Source organism: Kogia breviceps, chromosome 11 (genome assembly GCF_026419965.1).
Source record: "Kogia breviceps isolate mKogBre1 chromosome 11, mKogBre1 haplotype 1, whole genome shotgun sequence".
In the NCBI taxonomy this organism is placed as follows: domain Eukaryota; kingdom Metazoa; phylum Chordata; class Mammalia; order Artiodactyla; family Physeteridae; genus Kogia; species Kogia breviceps.
This window is the reverse complement of record NC_081320.1, coordinates 40,772,229-40,799,312: the sequence shown is the minus strand read 5'-3', so window position 1 is coordinate 40,799,312 and position 27,084 is coordinate 40,772,229. Positions and strand designations below refer to the sequence as shown.

At 40.4% G+C, this 27,084-nt stretch overlaps 2 protein-coding genes across 2 annotated transcripts in view; both read right to left on the bottom strand.

Moving 5' to 3' along the window:
* NAT8 (N-acetyltransferase 8 (putative)) overlaps window positions 1-2,114 on the bottom strand; it is a 12,377-nt gene extending 10,263 nt beyond the window's left edge. Inside the window, 1 exon segment of the mRNA XM_059078895.2 lies at window positions 709-2,114. The gene's annotated coding sequence lies outside the window, so the exon portion shown is untranslated.
* The window catches only part of TPRKB (TP53RK binding protein), a 27,363-nt gene extending 279 nt beyond the window's left edge, over window positions 1-27,084 (bottom strand). Inside the window, 9 exon segments of the mRNA XM_067007405.1 lie at window positions 709-751; window positions 753-874; window positions 2,219-2,341; window positions 3,249-3,408; window positions 5,691-5,873; window positions 13,402-13,525; window positions 16,773-16,905; window positions 17,885-17,960; window positions 26,841-27,084. Of these exon segments, the coding sequence (XP_066863506.1) occupies window positions 709-751; window positions 753-874; window positions 2,219-2,341; window positions 3,249-3,408; window positions 5,691-5,743 (501 nt within the window). The 5' untranslated portion in view covers window positions 5,744-5,873; window positions 13,402-13,525; window positions 16,773-16,905; window positions 17,885-17,960; window positions 26,841-27,084.

Genomic DNA, 27,084 nt, shown 5'->3' with positions numbered 1-27,084 from the left:
AACTCCCTAAACATAGAAATACATTTGTACCAATTTTAAAAGCATACATCTAGACATTAACTTCATACTACGTTTTACATTTCAAATGTACTGCGTAAGATATAGATATTTAAAATTATCTATTCTTTTAAAAAGAATGCAGCGGGCTTCCCTGGTGGCACAGTGGTTAAGAATCCGCCTGCCAATGCAGGAGACATGGGTTCGAGCCCTGGCCCGGGAAGATCCCACAGGCTGCTGAGCAAATAAGCCTGTGTGCCACAACTACTGAAGCCTGTGCTCTAGAGCCCACAAGCCACAACTACTGAGCCCGTGTGCCACAACTACTGAAGCCCGCGTGCCTAGAGCCCATGCTTGGCAACAAGAGAAGCCACCACAATGAGAAGCCTGCGCACTGCAACGAAGAGTAGCCCCCGCTTGCCGCAACTAGAGAAAGCCCATGTGCAGAAATGAAGACCCAACGTAGCCACAAATAAATAAATAAATTTATATATATATAAAAAGAATGAATGCATCAACTAAGTTTTTAATTGTATGTTACATAAACCTGCATTTCCAATTCTTTGCATCTTTAATTATTTTTCAAGTAACTTTTAATTACATTAACCTTTCTTAAAAGTTAAAAAAATATATAGAAGCATTGGTGTTCAATAGGCAAACAGTATTATTCCACATCTATCATGCTCTTTCTAAAAATACAGGCTTACAAACCTTTTTGACTTCCGTAATATTTGTTATTTCAGGGAGATTTTTGATGACCTTCTATCTGAGATATTAGGTATTCTTTATTTATTTGTTTTTCTCCCTCTTCAATGTAAGCAATCAGAACTTAAGTGTCATTTGCCGAGATACCAAATTTTTTCAAGGCCTCTGAAATCTAAGGGGGAAAAAAAGACAATAAAACCAGTAGTTTCAAAACCTGAAATCTCTCCCCATTTGTGCTCTTTCCTGGTCAGATTCTTATTTTTCATATCCTAATGGTTTTCTCTGTCTACAGTTTTTCAACAATCCCTTCCTAATATCTACCAGCTCTGCCTCTTGAGTACTCCCTGCTCAAAGCTGCACCTCATTCCCATAGATTCAAGTCTGGACTTGGCTTGGTGCACAAACACCCACTCCCCCTGGACCCAAGTGACCCTCTAGCCATGCACTCCTGCCCTCTAGCCTGTCGGGACTCTTCGGGGCTCCCGTCATTTCATATTTTTTTGCCTGGGCTCACACTTTGCCCTCTGCCTGGAGTGCCCTCATCTTTCAAGGTCCAGTTCAAATGTCACTCCCCTTGCACTTTCCTCCTTATAGAATGAATTGCTTCTTTGTTCCCACAGATATGCATTATTATTCCCATTATATCAATTATCTTAGGGCATTTGGACTTTGTCTTGTTCATCTGCCTTCCTCAGAAACATATTTGTTTCTTCTGCCCCTACAGCTGGAACAGGGACAAACTTAACAGATGTTTATGAATTGTACAGTCTCTTGAGTTATTTCAGTGATCTCAAAGAAACAATAGTTACCCAGTAATTTTCCCCCAGGTACTGGGGAATTCTATCACCACACATTTTATAAACTTTTCGAACATCTGTATTTTAAACTATGCCATGGGTTTCCTAACTTTTCTCTTGATGTCAGCACTTGATTGTGTTGTTAATAGTAGTAGTAATACTAAAACTTTGTCAGCAAAATTACATTTTTTTTTCAAATGTGCCCCAGGTAGAATGTTTTTAACTCAATAACTTTGATTACTATCAGTATCTCAAACCACAAACTCTTCCTATGCACTGGGTGTGTGAGCATGTGTTAAAGGGCTGTTCTAGGTCCCGGGCAGGCTTCTGGTGTATGGAAAAGACATGGGTTCTATCCTCAAAGAGTTTATGGGGAGAACGAAAGATACACATGATAACACACAAATATCCATGCCTAATTTTTATCATTAGGTTTAAATATCACTTAGAGTGATCTTCCTGATTCTATATGGTCAGGAAAGACAAATAAAACTATCCTCAGTTAATTTAGCTAAACTTTAGTTTACTCATATGTGAAGTGACTCCAAAGCTTATTTGTCTAGTAAGAGGCAATGCTAAACCTCAACTCTCTGTCCAGCATTCTTTCTTCACTATTATTTTCATCTGTAACTAACAACAGGCTCCAACCCAAGCCGGAGTACAAAGGCTACCATGACAAGGTTAAAAGATATAAAGTAAGTAAATTCCATATTAATTACATTTTTACTTGGGGAAAGATTGAAAATAATTTTAGTAGATAGAGTTCTTGTCTTCATTTTTCCCAGTTTGTAGAGGTGAACTGCTTTGTTTACTGCCACAAGTATCTGAAATGGATCAACAATCTACCAAAGAGAACAAAAAGAATTACACACAGAGAATCTGGAGTACTCTGAAGATGTATGCCCTATATCATGGTAACTCCAGTGTCAGGCTGTTTTACTTCATCACAATACCTATGGACTACATTTTCAAAATTTTCAAAATCTCAAGGGCCTACAGTGTTTAGAAAATCACAGAATTTTACAGCTGCAAGCAACTTAGGTAAATAGTAAAAAGTTTTAAAACAACACTTATTGAGGGCTATTATATGGGAAAGGCCATATTCTCAACATTTTACCTTCATTTTCTATACTTCTCAAAACTACCCTATATATATATCTGTATCATTATTCACATGCAATAGATGAGGAAACCAAGGCAAAGAATGAGTTGGAATTCCAGTTCTGTCACTTTCCACTGAGGGAACCTGGGCAAATTCCTTAGTGTTTTATCTGTAGAAGCAGATAATCACCATACTTACTTCACAGGATTGTTGTGAAGATTAAGTGAGTTAGTGGTATATGTAAAGAACTTAGAACAATGCCAGTAACCAAATAAGCACTATATAAAGGTTGGCTACCACTTGCTCAAAGTCATAATAAATGGCATATCTGGGATTTAAGTCCTGCTGATGCTACCACTATGCAATGCCTCCTTTACAGAGATTTTCTAGTTCAAAAGAGAAGATGGAGATCCAGGCATCTGCCATCACATCAGAGCTAGACCACCTTTCGTATCTCCAAGGGCAGGCCCTGGCACTTCAACTTGTATTCACTGTTAAATTCAAGGCTGGCTAAATCTGATTCCACTTTACAGCTTGGACAAGAACTTTTTACCTGAAGATAACAATTTTAGGCTAACCTATAACGTCATGAAAAAATCATATTCTTAAACTCCCCATATAGTTCACTCATTCCCACGAGTACTTACCACTGTAGGATTTATTAATGAGCCATCAATGGCACATCCCATGGCCTTTTCTCTCAAGTCTCCAGCATTTTTTACATCTTTAAATAACAGAAGGGTCACCCTGTATTCGGGAAATAGGTCCAGCTGATGTGTTAACTGCATTTCATCGATAAGCAAGATTCTATTGCACAAGACCAAAAGACCAAAAGTTAACAACTGTACGTCACTAACAAATATCCTTACTAACAACTAAATATATTAAAGTAAATTGAATAATAAGATATAGAACTGTTAAACTAGAAAAATCCACCCCAAAACGTTTGGCATTCTCATGAGACACTGTCTTCCTAACTCTGCTGAGCTGTTTCTAGCTTCCTTTACCATTCCTGGGAAAGGATCAAGATTGACACCTGGCCCCCTGGCTGTGCAGATAAGGCAGGCTCTGATGCGTGGAAGAAGGGCAGCTTCCCAACAGACAACTAGGAGCAGAAAACCAAAAATTTTTTAAACCACAGGTTACTTATAGCATTAAGGAAACCTCAGTCTAACTTGGTCTTTTTAGCTTTCTGATCTCACCATTTATTTATATTTTAGCAGAACCTAGACACAAATATAAAGAAAATAATCTTATAGAAGGAAGTATGACACAACTCAAAGATATTCATTTCACACATGGGAATTTAGCCAAGAGGGTACAATTCTTAAATAATAATACGGACCCTTTATAGACGTAAATTTAACAAGAAAAGGACATAAAAGACAAATAACTGGAAAGACATAATCTATCTTTGAAATGGAAAAACTAAGCACTGCAAAAATCTGATCTTTAAAACAATTTCAATTAAGTCCCAATGAGATATTTGGGTGAGGCAATTTTATAGGTTCATTTTATCCTTTTACCTAGGAGGTTCCATTGCTAGCATTTTTCTTAAGGAATAAATTGGCAATCTGAAGATTTATGTAATAAGATGTCCTTCTCATCATCCTAAGAGTAAAAAGTTGAAAACCTACCTAACTAGTAACAGGGGATTGGTTTTTACTAAACAACCGCTAAAAACTAGTCTCGAAGAGTAGTTAAGGATGTGTAAATATAGCAATAAATAACATTAAGTACTTCACATCTGACTGGAAAACAAAACACAAAATGTGACATAAATTGTGGGTTTTTTAAAAGGTACACAAAAAAATATATTGAAAGAAAAATACAACAAAAAGTTATCCTTGACTTGCTGGAATTACATCTGATCTTTTCTGTTACAATCAGGAAAGAATAAAATTTGTGAATTATGTCCTAGCACACAGCAGTTCAACCTTTATTATCATGATAATGTCCAATGGAAAAAAATAGATACAGACAGAATGTATACCCAATTATACAAAAAGATGCACTCAGAAAGCAAAAACATAAAGGAAGCACACCAAAATATGGCCATCTTGGATAGCAGAATTGCAGGTAATTTTTATTGTTTTCTATAAAAAATATTTTTGTGTGTATGATCTGAATTCTCTGCAGTGTGCACACAAAATATAATGAGTACATATAACCAGCGAGGAAAAAACTTTTTGTGGTTTTTGTTTTTAAACTAGGGGAAAAAGGCCCCCTAGCAAACGTCAAAATGGTTTGTTTTATATAATTCACTCAGGTCAGAAACTTCGAATCATCGTTGGATACTAACCTCTCACTCTAGGACAGGCAGTTCCCGTGGTGCAATCCTCCCTCCCTTCAACTTGCTGGTATGAGTCCATTTACCAGCGTGCCCAGAACCCAGGACTAGCTCCCTATTCTACGTGCTCCTCTGTCACAACTTTAGTGAGTCGCGGCCTTATCAGGATGATGTATCATCACCTGATACATTAGGGAGAGACTAAGCTGATCATTGCTGGGCTGCATCCCAGGGCCGGGCCTCGGGATGTGCTCGATAAATGAGGATGCCAAGAATCACATCCGTTGTCTAGAAAATGGGGGCCGGGACTGCGTCTTCCGTTCCCGCCTGGCCAGCTCTTGCTCGGCGAGGACTCACCGTCCCATCCCTGTTCGTCTCGTAAGATCGTCCCCACAGAAACAAAGCCCTGAACTTCCGGAAGGTCACCCTCAGTTTTGCCCCTTCTCCGCCCTCCCGGCACACCCTTCTTCCCCAGCTTGAATCGCATCAGCGGACGCGAAGGAGAGCCGGGGCTCCATCTGCCACTTCCGGCGAGGGAGGAAGCGAGACTCGTCCGGTGGGCGGAAGCTGAGGGATGGGTGTGGGTCTCCACCCAGTCTTTAAGCAGCTTGGCCTTGGATGAGACCTCAGTTTCTTCCCGTGCAAAGAAAAGTATTGGCTCCAATGAGCTCTACGTACATCTCCGCTGCTTGAGATTCAACAGTTCTTTTTTGAGGCAGGCGGGATTCAGTTTGCTTCGTGTTCTGGGTATGCTCACTGGGGAAGGATCTCCTGGAGCCGAACGCAGTCGGCGACCTACCTAAGGTACTTCAGAGAGACGTGACAGTACGTTAATGGAATCAACCTCTTCATCCAGCAGGCTCACAAATTTGACTTGTCATCCTTAAGTGTATCAGCCTCCAAAAGAGGAGGTAATCCGCTGAACAGGCTGTACAGAATTTCATGTTTTTTATGCTTGAGGCTCATGATGGTCAATACTTTTCTTTAAACGAAAAGACAGGTAGGGAGTTCAGGAAGATGGCAGAAGAGTAGGACATGGTGATCACCTTCCTCCCCACAGATACATCAGAAATACATCTACACGTGGAATTGCTCGTATAGAACACCTACTGAACACTGGCAAAAGACCTCAGACCTCCCAAAAGGCAAGAAACTCCCCCGTGTACCTGGGTAGGGCAAAAGGAAAAACAGAGACAAAAGAATAGGGACGGGACCCACACCAGTGGGAGGGAGCCGTGAAGGAGAAAAGGTTTCCACACACTAGGAAGCCCCTTCGCAGGCGAAGACTGCGGGTGGTGGAGGGGGGAAGCTTCCGAGCCATGGAGGAGAGCGCAGCAACAAGGGTGTGGAGGGCAAAGCGGAGAGATTCCTGCACAGAGGATCGGTGCCAACTGGCACTCACCATCTCAAGAGGCTTGTCTGCTCACCCACCGGGGCAGGCGGGGGCTGGGAGCTGAGGGTCGGCCTTCGGTTGAATCGCAGGGAGAGGACTGGGGTTGGTGGCGTGAATGCAACCTGAAGGCATTAGTACACCACGGCTAGCCGGGAGGGAGTCCGGGAAAAAGTCTGGAGCTGCCAAAGAGGCAAGAGACTTTTTCTTGCCTCTGTGTTTCCCAGTGTGCAAGGAGATGGAATTAAGAGTGCTGCTTAAAGGAGCTCCAGAGACGTATGTGAGCTGCGGCTATCAGCGCGAACCTCAGAGACGGGCATGAGACGCTAAGGCTGCTGCTGCAGCCACCAAGAAGCCTGTGTATGACCACAGGTCACTATCCACACCTCCCCTCTGGGAGCCTGTGCAGATCGCCACTGCCAGGGTCCCGTGATCCAGGGACAACTTCCCCGGGAGAACGCATGGCACAGCTCAGGCTGGTGCAACTTCATGCTGGCCTCTGCTGCTGCAGGCTCGCCCCGCATCCGTACCCCTCCCTCCCCATGGCCTGAGTAAACCAGAGCCCACGAATCAGCTGCTCCTTTAACCCTGTCCTGTCTGAGCAAAGAACAGACGCCCTCAGGCGACCTACATGCAAAGGTGGGGTCAAATCCAAAGCTGAACCCCGGGAGCTGTGTGAACAAAGAAGAGAAAGGGAAATTTCTCCCAGCAGCCTCAGGAACAGCGGATTAAATCTCCACAATCAACTTGATGTACCCTGCATCTGTGGAATACCTGAATAGACAATGAATCATCCCAAATTGAGGAAGTGGACTTTGGGAGCTAGATATATTACTTTTTCCCCTTTTCCTCTTTTTGTGAGTGTGTATGTGTATGTTTCTGTGTGAGATTTTGTCTGTATAGCTTTGCTTTCACTGTTTGTCCTAGGGTTCTGTCCGTGCATTTTCTTCATGTGGGAAGATCCCACATGCCGCGGAGCAGCTAGGCCCATGAGCCATGGCCACTGAGCCTAGGCGTCCGGAGCCTGTGCTCCGCAACGGGAGAGGCCACTCACAACAGTGAGAGGCCCGAATACCGCAAAAAAAAAAAACTAAAAAAACAAAAAAAAAACCCCAAAACTTTTATCTTAATAATTCTTTTCTAATTTTTTATTTTAATAACTTTATTTTATTTTATCTTACTTTTTAATTTTATTACATTTTATCCTCTTTCTTTCTTTCTTTCTACTTTTTCTCCCTTTTATTATGAGACGTATGGAGGACAGTGTCTTGGTGCTCCAGCCAGCTGTCAGGGCTGTGCCTCTGCGGGGGGAGAGCCAACTTCAGGACAGTGGTCCACAAGAGACCTCCCAGCTCCACGTAATATCAAACGGTGAAAATCTCCCAGAGATCTCCATCTCAACACCAACACCCAGCTTCACTCAACAACCAGCAAGCTACAGTGCTGGACACCCTATGCCAAACAACTAGCAAGACAGGAACACAACCCCACCCATTAGCAGAGAGGCTGCCTAAAATTATAAGGCCAAGACACTCCAAAACACACCACCAGAAGTGGACCTGTCCACCAGAAAGACAAGATCCAGCCTCATCCACCAGAACACAGGCACTAGTCCCCTCCGCCAGGAAGCCTACACAACCCACTAAACCAACTTTAGCCACTGGGGACAGACACCAAAAACAACGGGAACTATGAACCTGCAGCCTACAAAGAGGAGACACCAAACACGGTAAGATAAGCAAAATGAGAAGACAGAAAAACACACAGCAGATGAAGGAGCAAGGTAAAAACCCATCACACCTAACAAATGAAGAGGAAATAGACAGTCTACCTGAAAAAGAATTCAGAATAATGATAGTAAAGATGATCCAAAATCTTGGAAATAAGAATATAGAAAATGCAAGAAACATTTAACAATGACCTAGAAGAACTAAAGAGGAAACAAGCAATGATGAACAACACAATAAATGCAAATAAAAATACTCTAGAAGGGATCAATAGCAGAATAACTGAGGCAGAAGAATAGATAAGTGACCTGGAAGATAATATAGTGGAAATAACTACTGCAGAGCAGAATAAAGAAAAAAGAATGAAAAGAACTGAGGACAGTCTCAGAGACCTCTGGGACAACATTAAACACACTAACATTCGAATTATAGGGGTCCCAGAAGAAGAAGAGAAAAAGAAATGGACTGAGAAAATATTTGAAGAGATTGTAGTAGAAAACTTCCCTAACATGGGAAAGGAAATAGTTACTCAAGTCCAAGAAGCACAGAGAGTCCCATGCAGGATAAATCCAAGGAGAAACACGCAAGACACATATTAATCAAACTATGAAAAACTAAATACAAAGAAAGCATATTAAAAGCAGCAAGGGAAAAACAACAAATAACACACAAGGGAATCCCCATAAGGCTAACATCTGATCTTTCAGCAGAAACTCTGCAAGCCAGAAGGGAGTGGCAGGACATATTTAAAGTGATGAAGGAGAAAAACCTACAACCAAGATTGCTCTACCCAGCAAGGAGCTCATTCAGATTTGATGGACAAATTAAAACCTTTACAGACAAGCAAAAGCTGAGAGAGTTCACCACCAAACCAGCTTTACAACAAATGCTAAAAGAACTTTTCTAGGCAAGAAACACAAGACAAGGAAAAGACCTACAAGAACAAACCCGAAACAATTAAGTAAATGGTAATAGGAACATACATATCGATATTACCTTAAATGTAAATGGAGTAAATGCTCCCACCAAAAGACACAGACTAGCTAAATGGATACAAAAACAAGACCCATATATATGCTGTCTACAAGAGACCCACTTCAGACCTAGGGACACATACAGACTGAAAGTGAGGGGATGGAAAAAGATTCCATGCAAATGGAAATCAGAAGAAAGCTGGAGTAGCAATTCTCATATCAGACAAAATAGACTTTAAAATAAAGACTATTACAAACGACAAAGAAGGACACTACATAATGATAAAGGAATCGATCCATGAAGAGGATATAACAATTGTAAATATTTATGCACCCAACATAGGAGCACCTCAATACATAAGGCAAATACTAACAGCCATAAAAGGAGAAATCGACAGTAACACAATCATAGTAGGGGACTTTAACACCCCACTTTCATCAATGGACAGATCATCCAAAATGAAAATAAATAAGGAAACACAAGTTTTAAATGATACATTAAACAAGATGGACTTAATTGATATTTATAGAACATTCTATCCAAAAACAACAGAATACACATTTTTCTCAAGTGCTCATGGAACATTCTCCAGGATCATATCTTGGTTCACAAAAAAATCTAGCCTTGGTAAATGTAAGAAAATTGAAATCGAATCAAGTATCTTTTCCAACCACAACTCTATGAGACTAGATATCAATTACAGGAAAAGATCTGTAAAAAAATACAAACACATGGAGGCTAAACAATACACTACTTAATAACGAAGTGATCAGTGAAGAAATCAAAGAGGAAATCAAAAAATACCTAGAAACAAATGACAATGGAGACACGATGACACAAAACCTACGGGATGCAGCAAAAGCAGTTCTAAGAGGGAAGTTTATAGCAATACAATCCTACCTTAAGAAACAGGAAACATCTCAAATAAATAACCTAACCTTGCACCTAAAGCAATTACAGAAAGAAAAACAAAAAAAACCCCCAAATTTAGCAGAAGGAAAGAAATCATAAAGATCAGATCAGAAATAAATGAAAAAGAAATGAAGGAAACAATATCAAAGATCAATAAAACTAAAAACTGGTTCTTTGAGAAGATAAACAAAATTGAAAAACCATTAGCCAGACTCATCAAGAAAAGAAGGGATAAGACTCAAATCAACAGAATTAGAAATGAAAAAGGAGATGTAACAACTGACACTGCAGAAATACAAAAGATTATTAGAGATTACTAAAAGCAACTCTATGCCAATAAAATGGACAACCTGGAAGAAATGGACAAATTGTTAGAAATGCACAACCTGCCGAGACTGAACCAGGAAGAAATAGAAAATATGAACAGACCAATCACAAGCACTGAAATTGAAACTGTGATTCAAAATCTTCCAACAAACAAAAGCCCAGGACCAGATGGCTTCACAGGTGAATTCTATCAAACATTTAGAGAAGAGTTAACACCTATCCTTCTCAAACTTTTCCAAAAGATAGCAGAGGGAGGAACACTCCCAAACTCATTCTATGAGGCCACCATCACCCTGATACCAAAACCAGACAAAGACGTCGCAAAGAAAGAAAACTACAGGCCAATATCACTGATGAACATAGATGCAAAAATCCTCAACAAAATACTAGCAAACAGAATCCAACAGCACATTAAAAGGATCATACACCATGATCAAGTGGGGTTTATTCCAGGAATGCAAGGATTCTTCAATATACGCAAATCAATCAACGTGATACACCATATTAACAAACTGAAGGAGAAAAACCATATGATCATCTCAGTAGATGCAGAGAAAGCTTCTGACAAAATTCAACACCCATTTATGATAAAAACCCTGCAGAAAGTAGGCACAGAGGGAACTTTCCTCAACATAATAAAGGCCATATATGACAAACCCACAGCCAGCATTGTTCTCAATGGTGAAAAACTGAAACCATTTCCACTAAGATCAGCAACAAGACAAGGTTGCCCACTCTCACCACTTTTTTCTGTGTGTGTGTGTGGTACACGGGCCTCTCACTGCTGTGGCCTCTCCCGTTGCAGGGCACAGTCTCTGGACGCACAGGCTCCGTGGATATGGCTCAGGGGCCCAGCCACTCCGCGGTATGTGGGATCCTCCCAGACCAGGGCACAAACCCGGGTCCCCCGCATCGGCAGGCGGACTCTCAACCACTGCACCACCAGGAAAGCCCTCACCACTCTTATTCAACATAGGTTTGGAAGTTGTAGCCACAGCAATCAGAGAAGAAATAGAAAGAAAAGGAATCCAAATCAGAAAAGAAGTAAAGCTGTTACTGTTTGCAGATGACATGATACTCTACATAGAGAATCCTAAAGATGCTACCAGAAAACTACTAGAGCTAATCAATGCATTTGGTAAAGTAGCAGGATACAAAATTAATGCACAGAAATCTCTGGCATTCTTATACACTAATGATGAAAAATCTGAGAGTGAAATTAAGACAATATTCCCATTTACCATTGCAACAAAAAGAATAAAATACCTAAGAATAAACCTACTTAAGGACATAAAAGACCTGTATGCAGAAAATTATAAGACACTGATGAAAGAAATTAAAGATGATACAAATAGATGGAGAGATACACCGTATTCTTGGATTGGAAGAATCAACACTGTGAAAATGAGTCTACTACCCAAAGCAGTCTACAGATTCAATGCAATCCCTATCAAACTACCTCGGGCATTTTTTACAGAACTATAACAAAAAAATTTCACAATTTGTATGGAAACACAAAAGACCCCGAATAGCTTAAGCAATCTTGAGAACAAAAAATGGAGCCGGGGCTTCCCTGGTGGCGCAGTGGTTGAGAATCCACCCACCGATGCAGGGGACACGGGTTTGTGCCCCGGTCCGGGAAGATCCCACATGCCACAGAGCAGCTGGGCCCATGAGCCATGGCTGCTGAGCCTGGCCGTCCGGAGCCTGTGCTCCACAACGGGAGAGGCCACAACAGTAAGAGGCCTGCATACCACAAAAAAAAAAAAAAAAAAAATGGAGCTGGAGGAATCAGGCTCCCTAACTTCAGACTATACTATAAAGCTACAGTAATCAAGACAGTATGGTACTGGCACAAAAACAGAAATACAGATCAATGGAACAGGATAGAAAGCCCAGAGATAAACCCACACCCATATGGTCACCTTATCTTTGATAAAGGAGGAAAGAATATACAGTGGAGAAAAGACAGCCTCTTCAATAAGTGGTGCTGGGAAAACTGGACAGCTACATGTAAAAGTATGAAATTAGAACACTCCCTAACACCATACACAAAAATCAACTCAAAATGGGTTAAAGACCTAGATGTAAGGCCAGACACTATCAAACTCTTAGAGGAAAACATAGGCAGAACACTCTATGACATAAATCACAGCAAGATCCTTTTTGACCCATCTCCTAGAGAAATGGAAATAAAAACAAAAATAAACAAATGGGACCTAATGAAAACTAAAAGCTTTTGCACAGCAAAGGATACCATAAATAAGACAAAAGACAACCCTCAGAATGGGAGAAAATATTTGCAAATGAAGCAACTGACAAAGGATTAATCTCCAAAATTTATAAGCAACTCATGCAGCTCAATAACAAAAAAACAAACAACCCAATCCAAAAATGGGCAGAAGAACTAAATAGACATTTCTCCAAAGAAGATGTGCAGATTGCCAACAAGCACATGAAAGAATGCTCAACATCATTAATCATTAGAGAAATGCAAATCAAAACTACAATGAGATATCATCTCACACCGGTCAGAATGGCCATCATCAAAAAATCTAGAAACAATAAATGCTGGAGAGGGTGTGGAGAAAGGGGAACACTCTTGCACTGCTGGTGGAAATGTAAATTGATACAGCCACTATGGAGAACAGAATCGAGGTTCCTTAAAAAACTACAAATAGAACTACCATACGACCCAGCAATCCCACTACTGGGCATATACTCTGAGAAAACCATAATTCAAAAAGAGTCATGTATCAAAATGTTCATTGCAGCTCTATTTACAATAGCCAGGACATGGAAGCAACCTAAGTGTCCATCAACAGATGAATGGATAAAAGAAGATGTGGCACATATATACAATGGAATATTACTCAGCCATAAAAAGAAACGAAATGGAGTTATTTGTAGTGAGGTGGACGGACCTGGAGTCTGTTAAACAGAGTGAAGTAAGTCAGAAGGAAAAAAACAAATACCGTATGCTAACACATATATATGGAATCTAAAGACCAAAAAAATGTCATGAAATAAATAAATAACATTAAAAAAAAATGTCATGAAGAACTTAGGGGTAGGACGGGAATAAAACACAGACAAAAAAAAAAAAAAAAAAAAAACCCCAACCCCACTCAAAATGCATACCAAAGTTCAGGTAAAGGAAAAAAACAAAAACAACTCACCATTATCTTTATTTTCTTTCAGAAAGCCATTAACAGCACATTGGAATTTTAAAATAGTGTCATCATCTGGCACCTGATGCCCAATTGTACAAACTTTTAAATAAGGAATAGTTTCTGGTAAGACCTATAAGGCAAAACCATGAAAATATGTATTATTTCATTTGTAGGGAAAGAATAAAAGATTAATTAGAGAAGGCAGAATATAAACCAAGACAGTACATTAAACTTACTATGTCAGTCATTCTGATGAGAGCCATTTTTTCCAAAGCTGCTTTAACCAGTAAGTATCACTTGATTTTCAATAAAACTGCAGAATGGACAGTTACTAGGCATGCAAAAGGAAAAGCAAATCTATGTGAATGAATGCACATGTAACTCAAAATGATATAAACAGTTCTACCTACATTTATGCTCTATCTTACATTTCAAGGGCCATAAAGTGGCTGTGATTTAAGTAGAATAGTAGAATAGAGTCAGAAGAACTTGGATTCGAATTAGGAAATAGAGCAAACTTCAGGCATTGTTGAGAACTGGTATTCTCGTGGTGGGAGAAAGTAAACTATCAATAGAAGACAGAAAAGGATAAGTGAAAATTCTGTAGTTCTGAATTTAAATGGAAAATAGCAGTATGAACTTATGACATATTTTATATTCAAAACAAACATACATATCTCCCAGCTCTGACCACTGAAAAAGTCTAGAAACAACTGATGTCATGTCAAAAGGACTCAGGAGTCACTGAGAAGCTCCAACTGGCCAAAGATAGAGCCTCAGTTAGAATAATAACTGTAACGGAGTCCACAGTGATATGAATAAATAAATTTTAAAATATTGGCCTGGGCATCCCTGGTGGTGCAGTGGTTGGGAGTCTGCCTACCGATGCAGGGCACGCGGGTTCTTGCCCCGGTCTGGGAGGATCCCACATGCCGCAGGGCGGCTGGGCCCGTGGGCCATGGCTGCTGGCTCTCACGTCCGGAGCCTGTACTCCGCAGCGGGTGAGGCCGCGGCGGTGAGAGGCCCACGTACCGAAAAAATAAAAATAAAATAAAATACTGGCCACCACTGTAGGATATTTGTGAATCAACTCATTATGTTGAAAACTGTTAAATAAAAGAAGAGAATCATGCCTCTACAACTGGGCAACCAAGTAGTTGATGCGGGGAATCGTCTCCTGATAGAAATATACGCAGCTAATAAGTGAACAAAAGAACAACAGAATTCACCATTTTTTGAAGCCTCAACTGAATTAATGGATGGAGGTATCAATCATCAATGACTGCTAATATCACAGAAAGAGACAATTATATGTCTCTATGGAAGAGACAGTTTCACAGGTGATGATAAATGGACATCATCTATGAAACTGTCTTGCCAAAACAAAACATGCAAGCTTCATTCTGATCAACTACCAATTTACAGGAAATAAAAGGATTGAAGAATACGTTAACAACACATGGAATGTAATCATCAAAATCTAGATGGGACAAATGACCTGGTTTCTTTAAAAATAAAATTCAAGGAGGAAAAATAAAAGTGACAGAGACATGGAGGGAGAACCTATAGATTAAACAAGACTTCAGAGACCTAAACAATCAACGGCAAAGTGTGGACCTTATTTGAATCTAATTCAAAATTCTTAAAGACAATTTTTATGACATTTAGGAGACAACTGCAAATTTGAGCACTCACTGGGTATTTAATATTAAAAAATGATATTAAGGAATAAAAGTCCTATATTTTAAATATACATACCAAAAATGTGTAGGTGTAATTACATGCTGTCTCGGAGCTGCTTCAAGATAATATGGAATGGGGTGAAACAGGTGGGGGTATAGATAAAACATGACAGCCATCAGTTGGTAAATATTAAAGCTGGATGAGTTCATGGGTATGCAAGGATCATTCACAGTATTTTGTATACTTTTGTATATGTTTAAAATTTGTGATCACTGTTTAAAAACAAGACGACACTGTAGAAAACAGTTTGGCAGTTTCTCAAAGGTTAAACGTACAGCTACCATATGATCCAACAACTCTGCTACTACCTACACTGCACATCTAAAAGAAATGAAAGCAGGGATGTGAACAAATATTTGTACAATGATCAGAGCCGCATGATTCACATTAGCTACAAGGTGGAAACAACCCAAGTGTCAATCAACCAATGAATACCAAAATATCGTATATACACACAGTGGGATTTATTCAGCCAAAAAAGGACATCCATGTTACATGCTATAAAAGGACATCCATTTTACATGCTATTACATGGATGAACCTTGAAAACACTAGGTTTAGTGAAATAAGCCAGACATAGAAGGACAAATATTGTAGATTCCACTTACACGAGGTACCTAGAATAGGCACATTCATAGAGACAGAAAATATAATAGAGGTTACTAAGGGCTGGTGGGAGGGAAAATGGGGTTGTTACTGTTTGATGGTTACAGAGTTTTTGTTGAGGATGATGAAAAAGTTTTGGTTATACACAGTAGTGATGGTTACACAACACTGTGACTGTATTTAATGCCACTGAACTGCATACTTATAAATGGTTAAAATAAATATGATTTATGTATATTTTACCACAATAAAAAAAAAGAGGAATAACTGAGTTGAAATTTCAATTCTTCCTTTTCTGAGTCAGTTTCATCATCTGTAAGATTAGTAATTGTAGTTGTCTATCCTCTCAGCTTAGTGCAGAGTAAGCACTCAGTAGGAGATATCAGTACTACTTCCACTTTAGCAGCAAAGGATTCTTGTGAAGATTAACTAAGTCAATGGATATGAAAGAACTTTGTAGATGGCAAACTGCTATACAAATATTAACAAACATTAGGTGTTACTGTCTTCCAAGGCCATGGAACAGATCAGAAGGATAATTCTTTTGCACTAGTATGTCCTACATGGGCCAAGAGAATATATGGGTTTCTGTATTATATCAGAAGGTATTAGGAAAAGAAAGCATAAAACTTAGAGAACAACTGTCTTTTACCGTGATGCTTAAACATGCTCAGGCAACTGCTTAAAATAAGTGCTAAAGACATAATGGACATACCTTTCTTTCCTTTTAGGCTACTACTATTGTTACTAAAAGTTTACTTCATTTTCAAAATATAGAACATGGAAGCTTATAGAATTTCTTAAGCATATCTAGAGCCTACTGCCAGATACTATAGTTCAATTCATATCTTAAATCTCGTTTTGAAACAGCAATTAGAAATGTGTATTTAAGGAAACCACTAGCTTCCCTTTCTGAACCCATGAAAGAAGGCCAGGATTCACCTTAGCATACGATGATAAGTACTGGATTACTATGAATTATTACAGTATCAGGGAGAAAGTCATTTTCAATTATGGGTTCCATTTACCTCTGGCTTATAATAGCGGCGAGTATATGTTAAGTCAATAATCAGCCCAAGTTCATCATTCTGTTCTTGGAGTTTGTTAAAAAAGATCCAAGGGGGAAAAACATTCTTCTGGAGCAAGATTCTTTTCAAATGTCTGTCAGAAAGAATAAAATAAGAAAGAACATGTGTTTAAAATCCTTTATTATATTATCCATTTATTCAAACCCCGTGATGCTAACATATGAGATGCAAAGTAAAGTTTCCTCCTCTGGAATTTACAAGCGGTATTACAATCCTTTCTTCCAGAGAGATTAGATGCAAGAAAATAAGCTCACTTCTATATATTTATTTCTATGTTTGTTTATTTCATGTTGGTCTCCTAACCAGACTGTAAACTCCCAGAAGGCAGGGACCACATCAATTTTGCCTAACACTGTATTGCGAGCTCCATGCAGAGTACCTGTAAATAGACACATAAATAAATACTTCTTGAATATCTACTTATATGAAGGATGGCTTTCACTGCTAAATATTCTTTTATGTATTTGGCTTATTTATGTACTCTGTTCCATTGATCTGTTTGGTTATTCAAGTGCCAGCAACACACTTTTCTTTTTAAATTAGTAGACTAGTATTAGAGCGGTTTAGATTCACCGCAAAACTGAGCAAAAAGTGCACAGTGCCCACTTATACTCTCTCGCCTTCATCCCACACAGCCTTCCCCATTATCAACATGCCATACCAGTGTGCTTCATTTGTGAGAATTCATGAACCAACACTGACACATCATTATCAATCAAAGTCCATAGTTTATTGCATTCATGTTACAAGTAACTGACTATTTCTTTATTTCTAGTATAGTCATCCCCAAACATTTACATACTGAGATACATATTACTTTCTTATAAATTACTTTATTCTTTATTTATACTTAGGGCCTTACATTGGTTTTTTTTTAAATTAAGTACAAAAGTAGGTTGTATTTATCTATGAATTCCATTTCTGGATAGTAAAGGAGGTATTAAAAAGTATTTGCTATAAAAAGGGAAAATTGAGTACGACAGGGTTGAGAGCCAGGGCTCTATATGGTGAATTCAGTTTTCTGGAAGAATACGGTATTAACTTTCGCTTACCATTTTTAAAGGAACTTTGAAAGCAATGAAACGAGTCCCAGGCATCTGCTGTCCAACTGGCAGATAGTCTTTCCACCTATTAATATATTTTTTGTTAGGCAAATTTTATGTTAGGCTGTCTCCCTTCATAGGACGAATGCGCCTTGAAAATGGAAATCACATCCCTCTATAGTAGGTCCCTCTTCTTTCTGATTTGCATTTTGCTGTTCCACTTATTCAACCCCACCTAGTAATAACCTACACTTCCCTTGTTCCTGTTTTCCCATCTTGAAAACAGATAAAAGGCAACAAAACAATGCAAAGGTCTCAACAAATAAGGGATATCTAAAACCAGAGATGCCCAGAACTTCTGTATCCCTGATAAAACCTAGCCCGGTGTTGACTACTAAGTTATCATTAATACATGTGTGTTGACTGAAATAGTTTAAAATCAATTCTTCCACTTCACAGTTTATTTTTAGTCCTCATACAAAACCTGATAATAAAATTCCTTAATGCTAGGAATCACAGTGAAAAATAACATATGAACTGACTTCTGTAAGATGAGTCAGAACTAAGCTTAATTCAGTGTATCTGAAGCATAGAAAGTGAGGGCAAAAGTGGCACGAGATGGAGCTAGAGAAGCAGAGAGGATTCTAGACCACACAGAGTCTTAAAGGCCAACAGTTTGTTTTCTACTCTCAAAACAATGTTTTTGAGCGATGTTTATGAGCAATGTTCCAACTTGCTTTTAAGGTTTCTTGTGTGAAAAAAGGATTGGAAGGAAACAAGAAATATGGATGCTAGTTAGGACCTAATTGCAACAGACAGGCAAGTTCAGTATTAGGATGTTGAAGAAGAGTTGACATATTCAAAAGAAATTCAGGAGATAAACTGAAGCGGGCTTAACAGGGTATGAGATGGAGGAAAGGAAGGTCTGAGGAAATTAAAGGGTTTATTGCACATATGAGCAAAGTCTCAAAATTAATCATTTGAACGTACAAAGGTAGATCTCTCAAATGACACCGGTTATGAAGCAACAGTACGCCCTTTATAATTCCTTTATAATTCCTTTATTCCTATAATTCCTAGAGACCAACACAAATGAACTGTTTCGATGGAAAATTCGGCGGTACCGGTGAGTTTTTTCACTGAAACTTCGTTCCAGTTCCTATTACTCACATTTTCTGTGCGAAAACAACACAGCTTGAGGAATTGAAGGGGATTCCATTTTGGTAATTAAGGAGTGTCCCCAACAATGACAGTCCCATCTTCAAAGGCAGTCCCTCTGCATTTTATCCGAGGCGCAATGGCTAGAGCTTCCCTTTTAAAACGATGGGGGGGGACGGCTTAAAGATGGCGGAAGAGTAAGACGCGGAGATCTCCTTCCTCCTCACAGAGACATCAGAAATACATCTACACGTGGAGCTTCTCCTGTAGAGCACCCACCGAACGCTGGCAGAGGACCTCGGACCTCCAAAAAGGCAAGAAACTCCCCACATATCTGGGTAGGGCAAAAGAAAAAAGAATAAACAGGGACAAAAAAATAGGGACAGGACCTACGCCAGTGGGAGGGAGCCGAGAAGGAGGAAAGACTCCCACACACTAGAGGCCCCTTCGCGGGGGGAGACTGCGGGTGCCGGAGGGGGAAGCTCCGGAGCCGCGGAGGACAGCTCAGCCACAGGGGTGCGGAGGGCAAAGCGGAGAGATTCCCGTAGAGGATCGGTGCCGACCGGCGCTCACCAGCCCGAGAGGCTTGTCTGCTCGCCCGCCGGGGCGGGCGGGGCCGGGAGCTGAGGCTCGGGCTTCAGTCGGATCCCGGGGAAAGGGCTGGAGTTGGCAGAGTGAAGACAGCTTGAAGGGGGCTAGTGCGCCACGGCTGGCCGGGAGGGAGTTCGGGAGAAGTCTGGAGCTGCCGAAGAGGCAAGAGACCTTTTCCTCCCTCTTTGCTGCCTGGGCGCGAGGAGAGGGGATTAAGTGCGCTGCTTAAAGGAGCCCTAGAACCGGGCGCGGAGCTGCCGAAGAGACAAGAGACTTTTTCTTGCCTCTTTGCTTCCTCGGGTGTGAGGTGAGGGGATTAAGAGCACCGCGTAGAGGAGCTCCAGAAACGGGCGCGAGCCGCGGCTGTCGGCACGGACAGTAGAGACGGGTGTCGGACGCTAAGGTTACTGCTGCCACCACCAAGAGGCCTGTGTGTGAGCATAGGTCACTCTCCACACCGGCCCTCCCGGGAGCCCGTGCAGTCCGCCACTGCCGGGGTCCCGGGATCCAGGGACAGCTTCCCCGGGAGAACGCACGGCGCGCCTTGGGCCTGTGCAGCGTCACGTCGGCCTCTGACGTCGCGGACTCGCCCCGCCCCGTGCCACTCCCTCCCCCCAGCCTGAGTGAGCTGGAGCCCCCGAATCAACTGCTCCTTTAACATCGTCCTGTCTGAGCAAAGGGCAGTCGCCCTCGGACAACCTACACGCAGAGGCGGGACCAAGACCAAAGCTGAACCCCAGGAGCTGTGCGAACAGAGAGGAGAGGGGGAGATCTCTCCCAACAGCCTCAGAAGCGGCGGATTAAAGCTCCACAATCAACTTGAAGTGCCCTGCATCTGTTGAAAACCTGAATAGACAACGAATCATCCCAAGTTGAGGAGGTGGACTTTGGGAGCAAGATATACTATTATTTTCCCCTTTTTTTTCTTTTTGTGGGTGTGTATGTGTGTGCTGCTGTGTGAGATTTTGTCTGTATAGCTTTGCTTGCACCATTTGTCCTAGGGTTAGACCGACCCATTTTTCTGTTTTTTGTTTGTTTTTTTGTTTTTTTTGTTTTTTTTTTTGTTTGTTTGTTTTTTAAAAGGAAATTTTTCTTCTTAATAATTATTTTTTATTTTAATAACTATACTTTATACTACTCTGTCTTCTCCCTTTCTTTCTTCCTTTCTTCCTTTCTTCCTTCCTTCCCCCTTCTTTCCTCCCTTCCTCTCTTCCTTCCTCCCTTTCTTCCTCTGCACCTTCCGTCCTTGCTTTCTTGCTTCCTTCCTTCATTTCTTCCTTCCTTTCTTCCTTCCTTCCCTCCCGCCCTCCTTCCTTCCTTTTCTTTCCTCTCTATTTATTCTACCTTTTATTTTGAGCCGTGTGGATTAAAGGTTCTTGGCGCCCCAGCCAGGCACCAGGGCGGTGTCCCTGAGGTGGGAGAACCAACCTCAAGACACTAGTCCACAAGAGACCTCCGAGCTCCACGTAATATCAGACGGCGAAAATCTCCCAGAGACCTCCATCTCAACACCAAGACCCAGCTTCACTCAAGGACCAGCAAAGAACAGTGCTGGACACCCTATCCCCAATAAAGAGCAAGACAGGTCTACAGCCCCATCCATTAGCAGAGAGACTGCCTAAAATCATAATAAGGTTACCAACATCCCCAAACACACCACCAGACGAGGACCTGCCCACCAGAAGGACAAGATCCAGCCTCATCCACCAGAACAGAGGCACTAGTCCCCCCAACCAGGGAATCTACTCAACCCACTGAACCAACCTTAGCCACTGGGGACAGCCACCAAAAACAACAGGAACTACGAACCTGCAGCGTGCAAAAAGGAGACCTCAAACACAGTAAGATAAGCGAAATGAGAAGACAGAAAAACACACAACAGATGAAGGAGCAAGATAAAAACACACCAGACCTAACAGATGAAGAGGTAATAGCCAATCTACCTGAAAGAGAATTTAGAATAATGATGGTGAAGATGATGCAAAATCTTGGAAATAGAATAGACAATTTGCAAGAAACAGTTAACAGGGACCTAGAAGAAATAAAGAGGAAGCAAGCAACGATGAGCAACACAATAAATGAAATTAAAAATACTCTAGATGGGATCAATAGCAGAATAACTGAGGCAGAAGGACGGATAAGTGACCTGGAAGATAAAATAGTGGAAATAACTACTGCAGAGCAGAAGAAAGAAAAAAGAATGAAAAGAACTGAGGACAGTCTCAGAGACCTCTGGGACAACATTAAACGCACCAACATTCGAATTATAGGGGTCCCAGAAGAAGAAGAGAAGAAGAAAGGGACTGAGAAAATATTTGAAGAGATTATAGTTGAAAACTTCCCTAATATAGGAAAGGAAATAGTCCATCAAGTCCAGGAAGCACAGAGAGTTCCATACAGGATAAACCCAAAGAGAAACACGCCACGACACATAATAATCAAACTGTCAAAAATTAAATACAAAGAAAACATATTAAAAGCAGAAAGGGAAAAACAACAAATAACACACAAGGGAATCCCCATAAGATTAACATCTGATCTTTCAGCAGAAACTCTACAAGCCAGAAGGGAGTGGCAGGACATATTTAAAGTGATGAAGGAAAAAAACCTACAACCAAGATTACTCTACCCAGCAAGGATCTCATTCAGATTTGATGGAGAAATTAAAACCTTTACAGACAAGCAAAAACTGAGAGAGTTCAGCACCACCAAACCAGCTCTACAACAAATCCTAAAGGAACTTCTCTAGGCAAGAAACACAAGAGAAGGAAAAGACCTACAAGAAGAACCCGAAACAAGTAAATGGTAATAGGAACATACATATCGATAATTACCTTAAATGTAAATGGATTAAATGCTCCCACCAAAAGACACAGACTGGCTGAATGGATACAAAAACAAGACCCATATATATGCTGTCTACAAGAGACCCACTTCAGACCTAGGGACACATACAGACTGAAAGTAAGGGGATGGAAAAAGATATTCCATGCAAATGGAAATCAGAAGAAAGCTGGAGTAGCAATTCTCATATCAGACAAAATAGACTTTAAAATAAAGACTATTACAAGAGACAAAGAAGGACACTACATAATGATCAAGGGATCGATCCATGAAGAAGATATAACAATTGTAAATATTTATGCACCCAACATAGGAGCACCTCAATACATAAGGCAAATACTAACAGCCTTAAAAGGGGAAATCGACAGCAACACAATTATAATGGGGGACTTTAACACCCCACTTTCACCAATGGACAGATCATCCAAAATGAAAATAAATAAGGAAACACAAGCTTTAAATGATACATTACACAAGATGGACTTAATTGATATTTATAGGACATTCCATCCAAAAACAACAGAATACACATTTTTCTCAAGTGCTCATGGAACATTCTCCAGGATTGATCATATATTGGGTCACAAATCTAGCCTTGGCAAATTTAAGAAAATTGAAATCGTATCAAGTATCTTTTCCGACCACAATGCTATGAGACTAAATATCAATTATAGGAAAAGATCTGTAAAAAATACAAACACATGGAGGCTAAACAATACACTACTTAATAACGAAGTGATCACTGAAGAAATCAAAGAGGAAATCAAAAAATACTTAGAAACAAATGACAATGGAGACACAACGACCCAAAACCTATGGGATACAGCAAAAGCAGTTCTAAGAGGCAAGTTTATAGCAATACAATCATACCTTAAGAAACAGGAAACATCTCGAATAAACAACCTAACTTTGCACTTAAAGCAATTAGAGAAAGAAGAACAAAAAACCCCCAAATTTAGCAGAAGGAAAGAAATCATAAAGATCAGATCAGAAATAAATGAAAAAGAAGTGAAGGAAACAATAGCAAAGATCAATAAAAGTAAAAGCTGGTTCTTTGAGAAGATAAATAAAATTGATAAACCATTAGCCAGACTCATCAAGAATAAAAGGGAGAAGACTCAAATCAATAGAATTAGAAATGAAAAAGGAGATATAACAACTGACACTGCAGAAATACAAAAGATTATTAGAGATTACTACAAGCAACTGTATGCCAATAAAATGGACAACCTGGAAGAAATGGACAAATTCTTAGAAATGCACAACCTGCCGAGACTGAACCAGGAAGAAATAGAAAATATGAACAGACCAATCACAAGCACTGAAATTGAAACTGTGATTAAAAATCTTCCAGCAAACAAAAGTCCAGGACCAGATGGCTTCACAGGCGAATTCTATCAAACATTTAGAGAAGAGCTAACACCTATCCTTCTCAAACTCTTCCAACAGATAGCAGAGGGAGGAACACTCCCAAACTCATTCTATGAGGCCAACATCACCCTGATACCAAAACCAGACAAAGACGTCACAAAGAAAGAAAACTACAGGCCAATATCACTGATGAACATAGATGCAAAAATCCTCAACAAAATACTAGCAAACAGAATCCAACAGCACATTAAAAGGATCATACACCATGATCAAGTGGGGTTTATCCCAGGAATGCAAGGATTCTTCAATATACGCAAATCAATCAATGTGATACACCATATCAACAAACTGAAGGAGAAAAACCATATGATCATCTCAATAGATGCAGAGAAAGCTTTTGACAAAATTCAACACTCATTTATGATAAAAACCTTGCAGAAAGTGGGCATAGAGGGAACTTTCCTCAACATAATAAAGGCCATATATGACAAACCCACAGCTAGCATCGTTCTCAATGGTGAAAAACTGAAACCATTTCCACTAAGATCAGGAACAAGACAAGGTTGCCCACTCTCACCACTCTTATTCAACATAGTTTTGGAAGTTCTAGCCACAGCAATCAGAGAAGAAAAAGAAATAAAAGGAATCCAAATAGGAAAAGAAGAAGTAAAGCTGTCACTGTTTGCAGATGACATGATACTATACATAGAGAATCCTAAGGATGCTACCAGAAAACTACTAGAGCTAATCAATGAATTTGGTAAAGTTGCAGGATACAAAATTAATGCACAGAAATCTCTGGCATTCTTATACACTAATGATGAAAAATCTGAGAGTGAAATTAAGAAAACGCTCCCATTTACCATTGCAACAAAAAGAATAAAATATCTAGGAATAAACCTACCTAAGGAGACAAAAGACTTGTATGCAGAAAACTATAAGACACTGATGAAAGAAATTAAAGATGATACAAATAGGTGGAGAAATATACCATGTTCTTGGATTGGAAGAATCAACATTGTGAAAATGACTATACTACCCAAAGCAATCTACCGATTCAATGCAATCCCTATCAAATTACCACAGGCATTTTTTACAGAACTAGAACAAAAAATTTCACAATTTGTATGGAAACACAAAAGACCCCGAATAGCCAAAGCAATCTTGAGAACGAGAAATGGAGCTGGAGGAATTAGGCTCCCTGACTTCAGACTCTACTACAAGGCTACAGTAATCAAGACAATATGGTACTGGCACAAAAACAGAAATATAGATCAATGGAACAGGATAGAGAGCCCAGAGATAAACCCACACACATATGGTCACCTTATCTTTGATAAAGGAGGGAAGGATATACAGTGGAGAAAAGACAGCCTCTTCAATAAGTGGTGCTGGGAAAACTGGACAGCTACATGTAAAAGTATGAAATTAGAACAATCCCTAACACCACACACAAAAATAAACTCAAAATGGGTTAAAGACCTAAATGTAAGGCCAGACACTATCAAACTCTTAGAGGAAAACATAGGCAGAACACTATACGACATAAATCACAGCAAGATCCTTTTTGACCCATCTCCTAGAGAAATGGAAATAAAAACACAAATAAACAAATGGGACCTAATGAAACTTAAAAGCTTTTGCACAGCAAAGGATACCATAAACAAGACCAAAAGACAACCCTCAGAATGGGAGAAAATATTTGCAAATGAAGCAACTGACAAAGGATTAATCTCCAAAATTTATAAGCAACTCATGCAGCTCAATAACAAAAAAACAAACAACCCAATCCAAAAATGGGCAGAAGAACTAAATAGACATTTCTCCAAAGAAGATATACAGATTGCTAACAAACACATGAAAGAATGCTCAACCTCATTAATCATTAGAGAAATGCAAATCAAAACTACAATGAGATATCATCTCACACCGGTCAGATTGGCCATCATCAAAAACTCTAGAAACAATAAATGCTGGAGAGGGTGTGGAGAAAAGGGAACCCTCTTGCACTGCTGGTGGGAATGTAAATTGATACAGCCGCTATGGAGAACAGTATGGAGGTTCCTTAAAAAACTACAAATAGAACTACCATACGACCCAGCAATCCCACTACTGGGAATATACCCTGAGAAAACTATAATTCAGAAAGACTCATGTACCAAAATGTTCATTGCAGCTCTATTTACAATAGCCAGGACATGGAAGCAACCTAAGTGTCCATCAACAGATGAATGGATAAAGAAGATGTGGCACATATATACAATGGAATATTACTCAGCCATAAAAAGAAATGAAACTGAGTTATTTATAATGAGGTGGATGGACCTGGAGTCTGTCATACAGAGTGAAGTAAGTCAGAAGGAGAAAAACAAATACCGTATGCTAACACATATATATGGACTCTAAGGGAAAAAAATGTCATGAAGAGATTAGTGGTAGGACGGGAATAAAATACAGACTCACTCGAGCATGGACTTGAGGATATGGGGAGGGGGAGGGGTGGGCTGTGACGAAGTGGGGGAGTGGCAGGGACATATATACACTATCAAATGTAAATTAGATAGCTGGTGGGAAGCTGCTGCATAGCACAGGGAGATCACCTCTGTGCTGTGTGACCGCCTGGGGGGGTGGGATACGGAGGGTGGGAGAGAGGGTGATGCAAGAGGGAGGAGATGTGGGAGCATGTGTGTATGTATAACTGATTTAGTTTGTTGTAGAGGGAAAACTAACACACTATTGTAAAACAATTATACTCCAATAAAGATGTTAAAAAAAATTTAAAAAAAAAAAAAAAAATAAAACGATGGGGGGAAATCAGAACATCACACACTCTCCCTTTAAGCTACTGTGAACTGAGCGGCGAGACGACCAATACCCCCTAGCACAGTGCGGACGGAGCAGCGCGCGGGGGCAACAGCAACAGGAGACAGCACAAGAGACGAAGCCCAGGCCCAGGGGCTCTGAGCTCCACCCGCAACGCCCAGCGGACAAGGCGTATTACCTTTCCGGGATTTGCTTTCCGCCCTTCCTCTTGGCCGATGAACGTCCGGAAAAGCCGCGACCCTGACCACAGCGCCCACGGGCATGATGCCACTGGCTCATGTGACCCCCAAGTTGCCGCCCACCCAACGCCAAGAGTGTCAACGTAGCCAACCCGGTGCTCCCGGTGCCAGCACAAGGCTCCGAACCACAGGCACCGAGGCACAAACCCACGCAGCTCACCGACCTCCTTCTACTGCGCATGC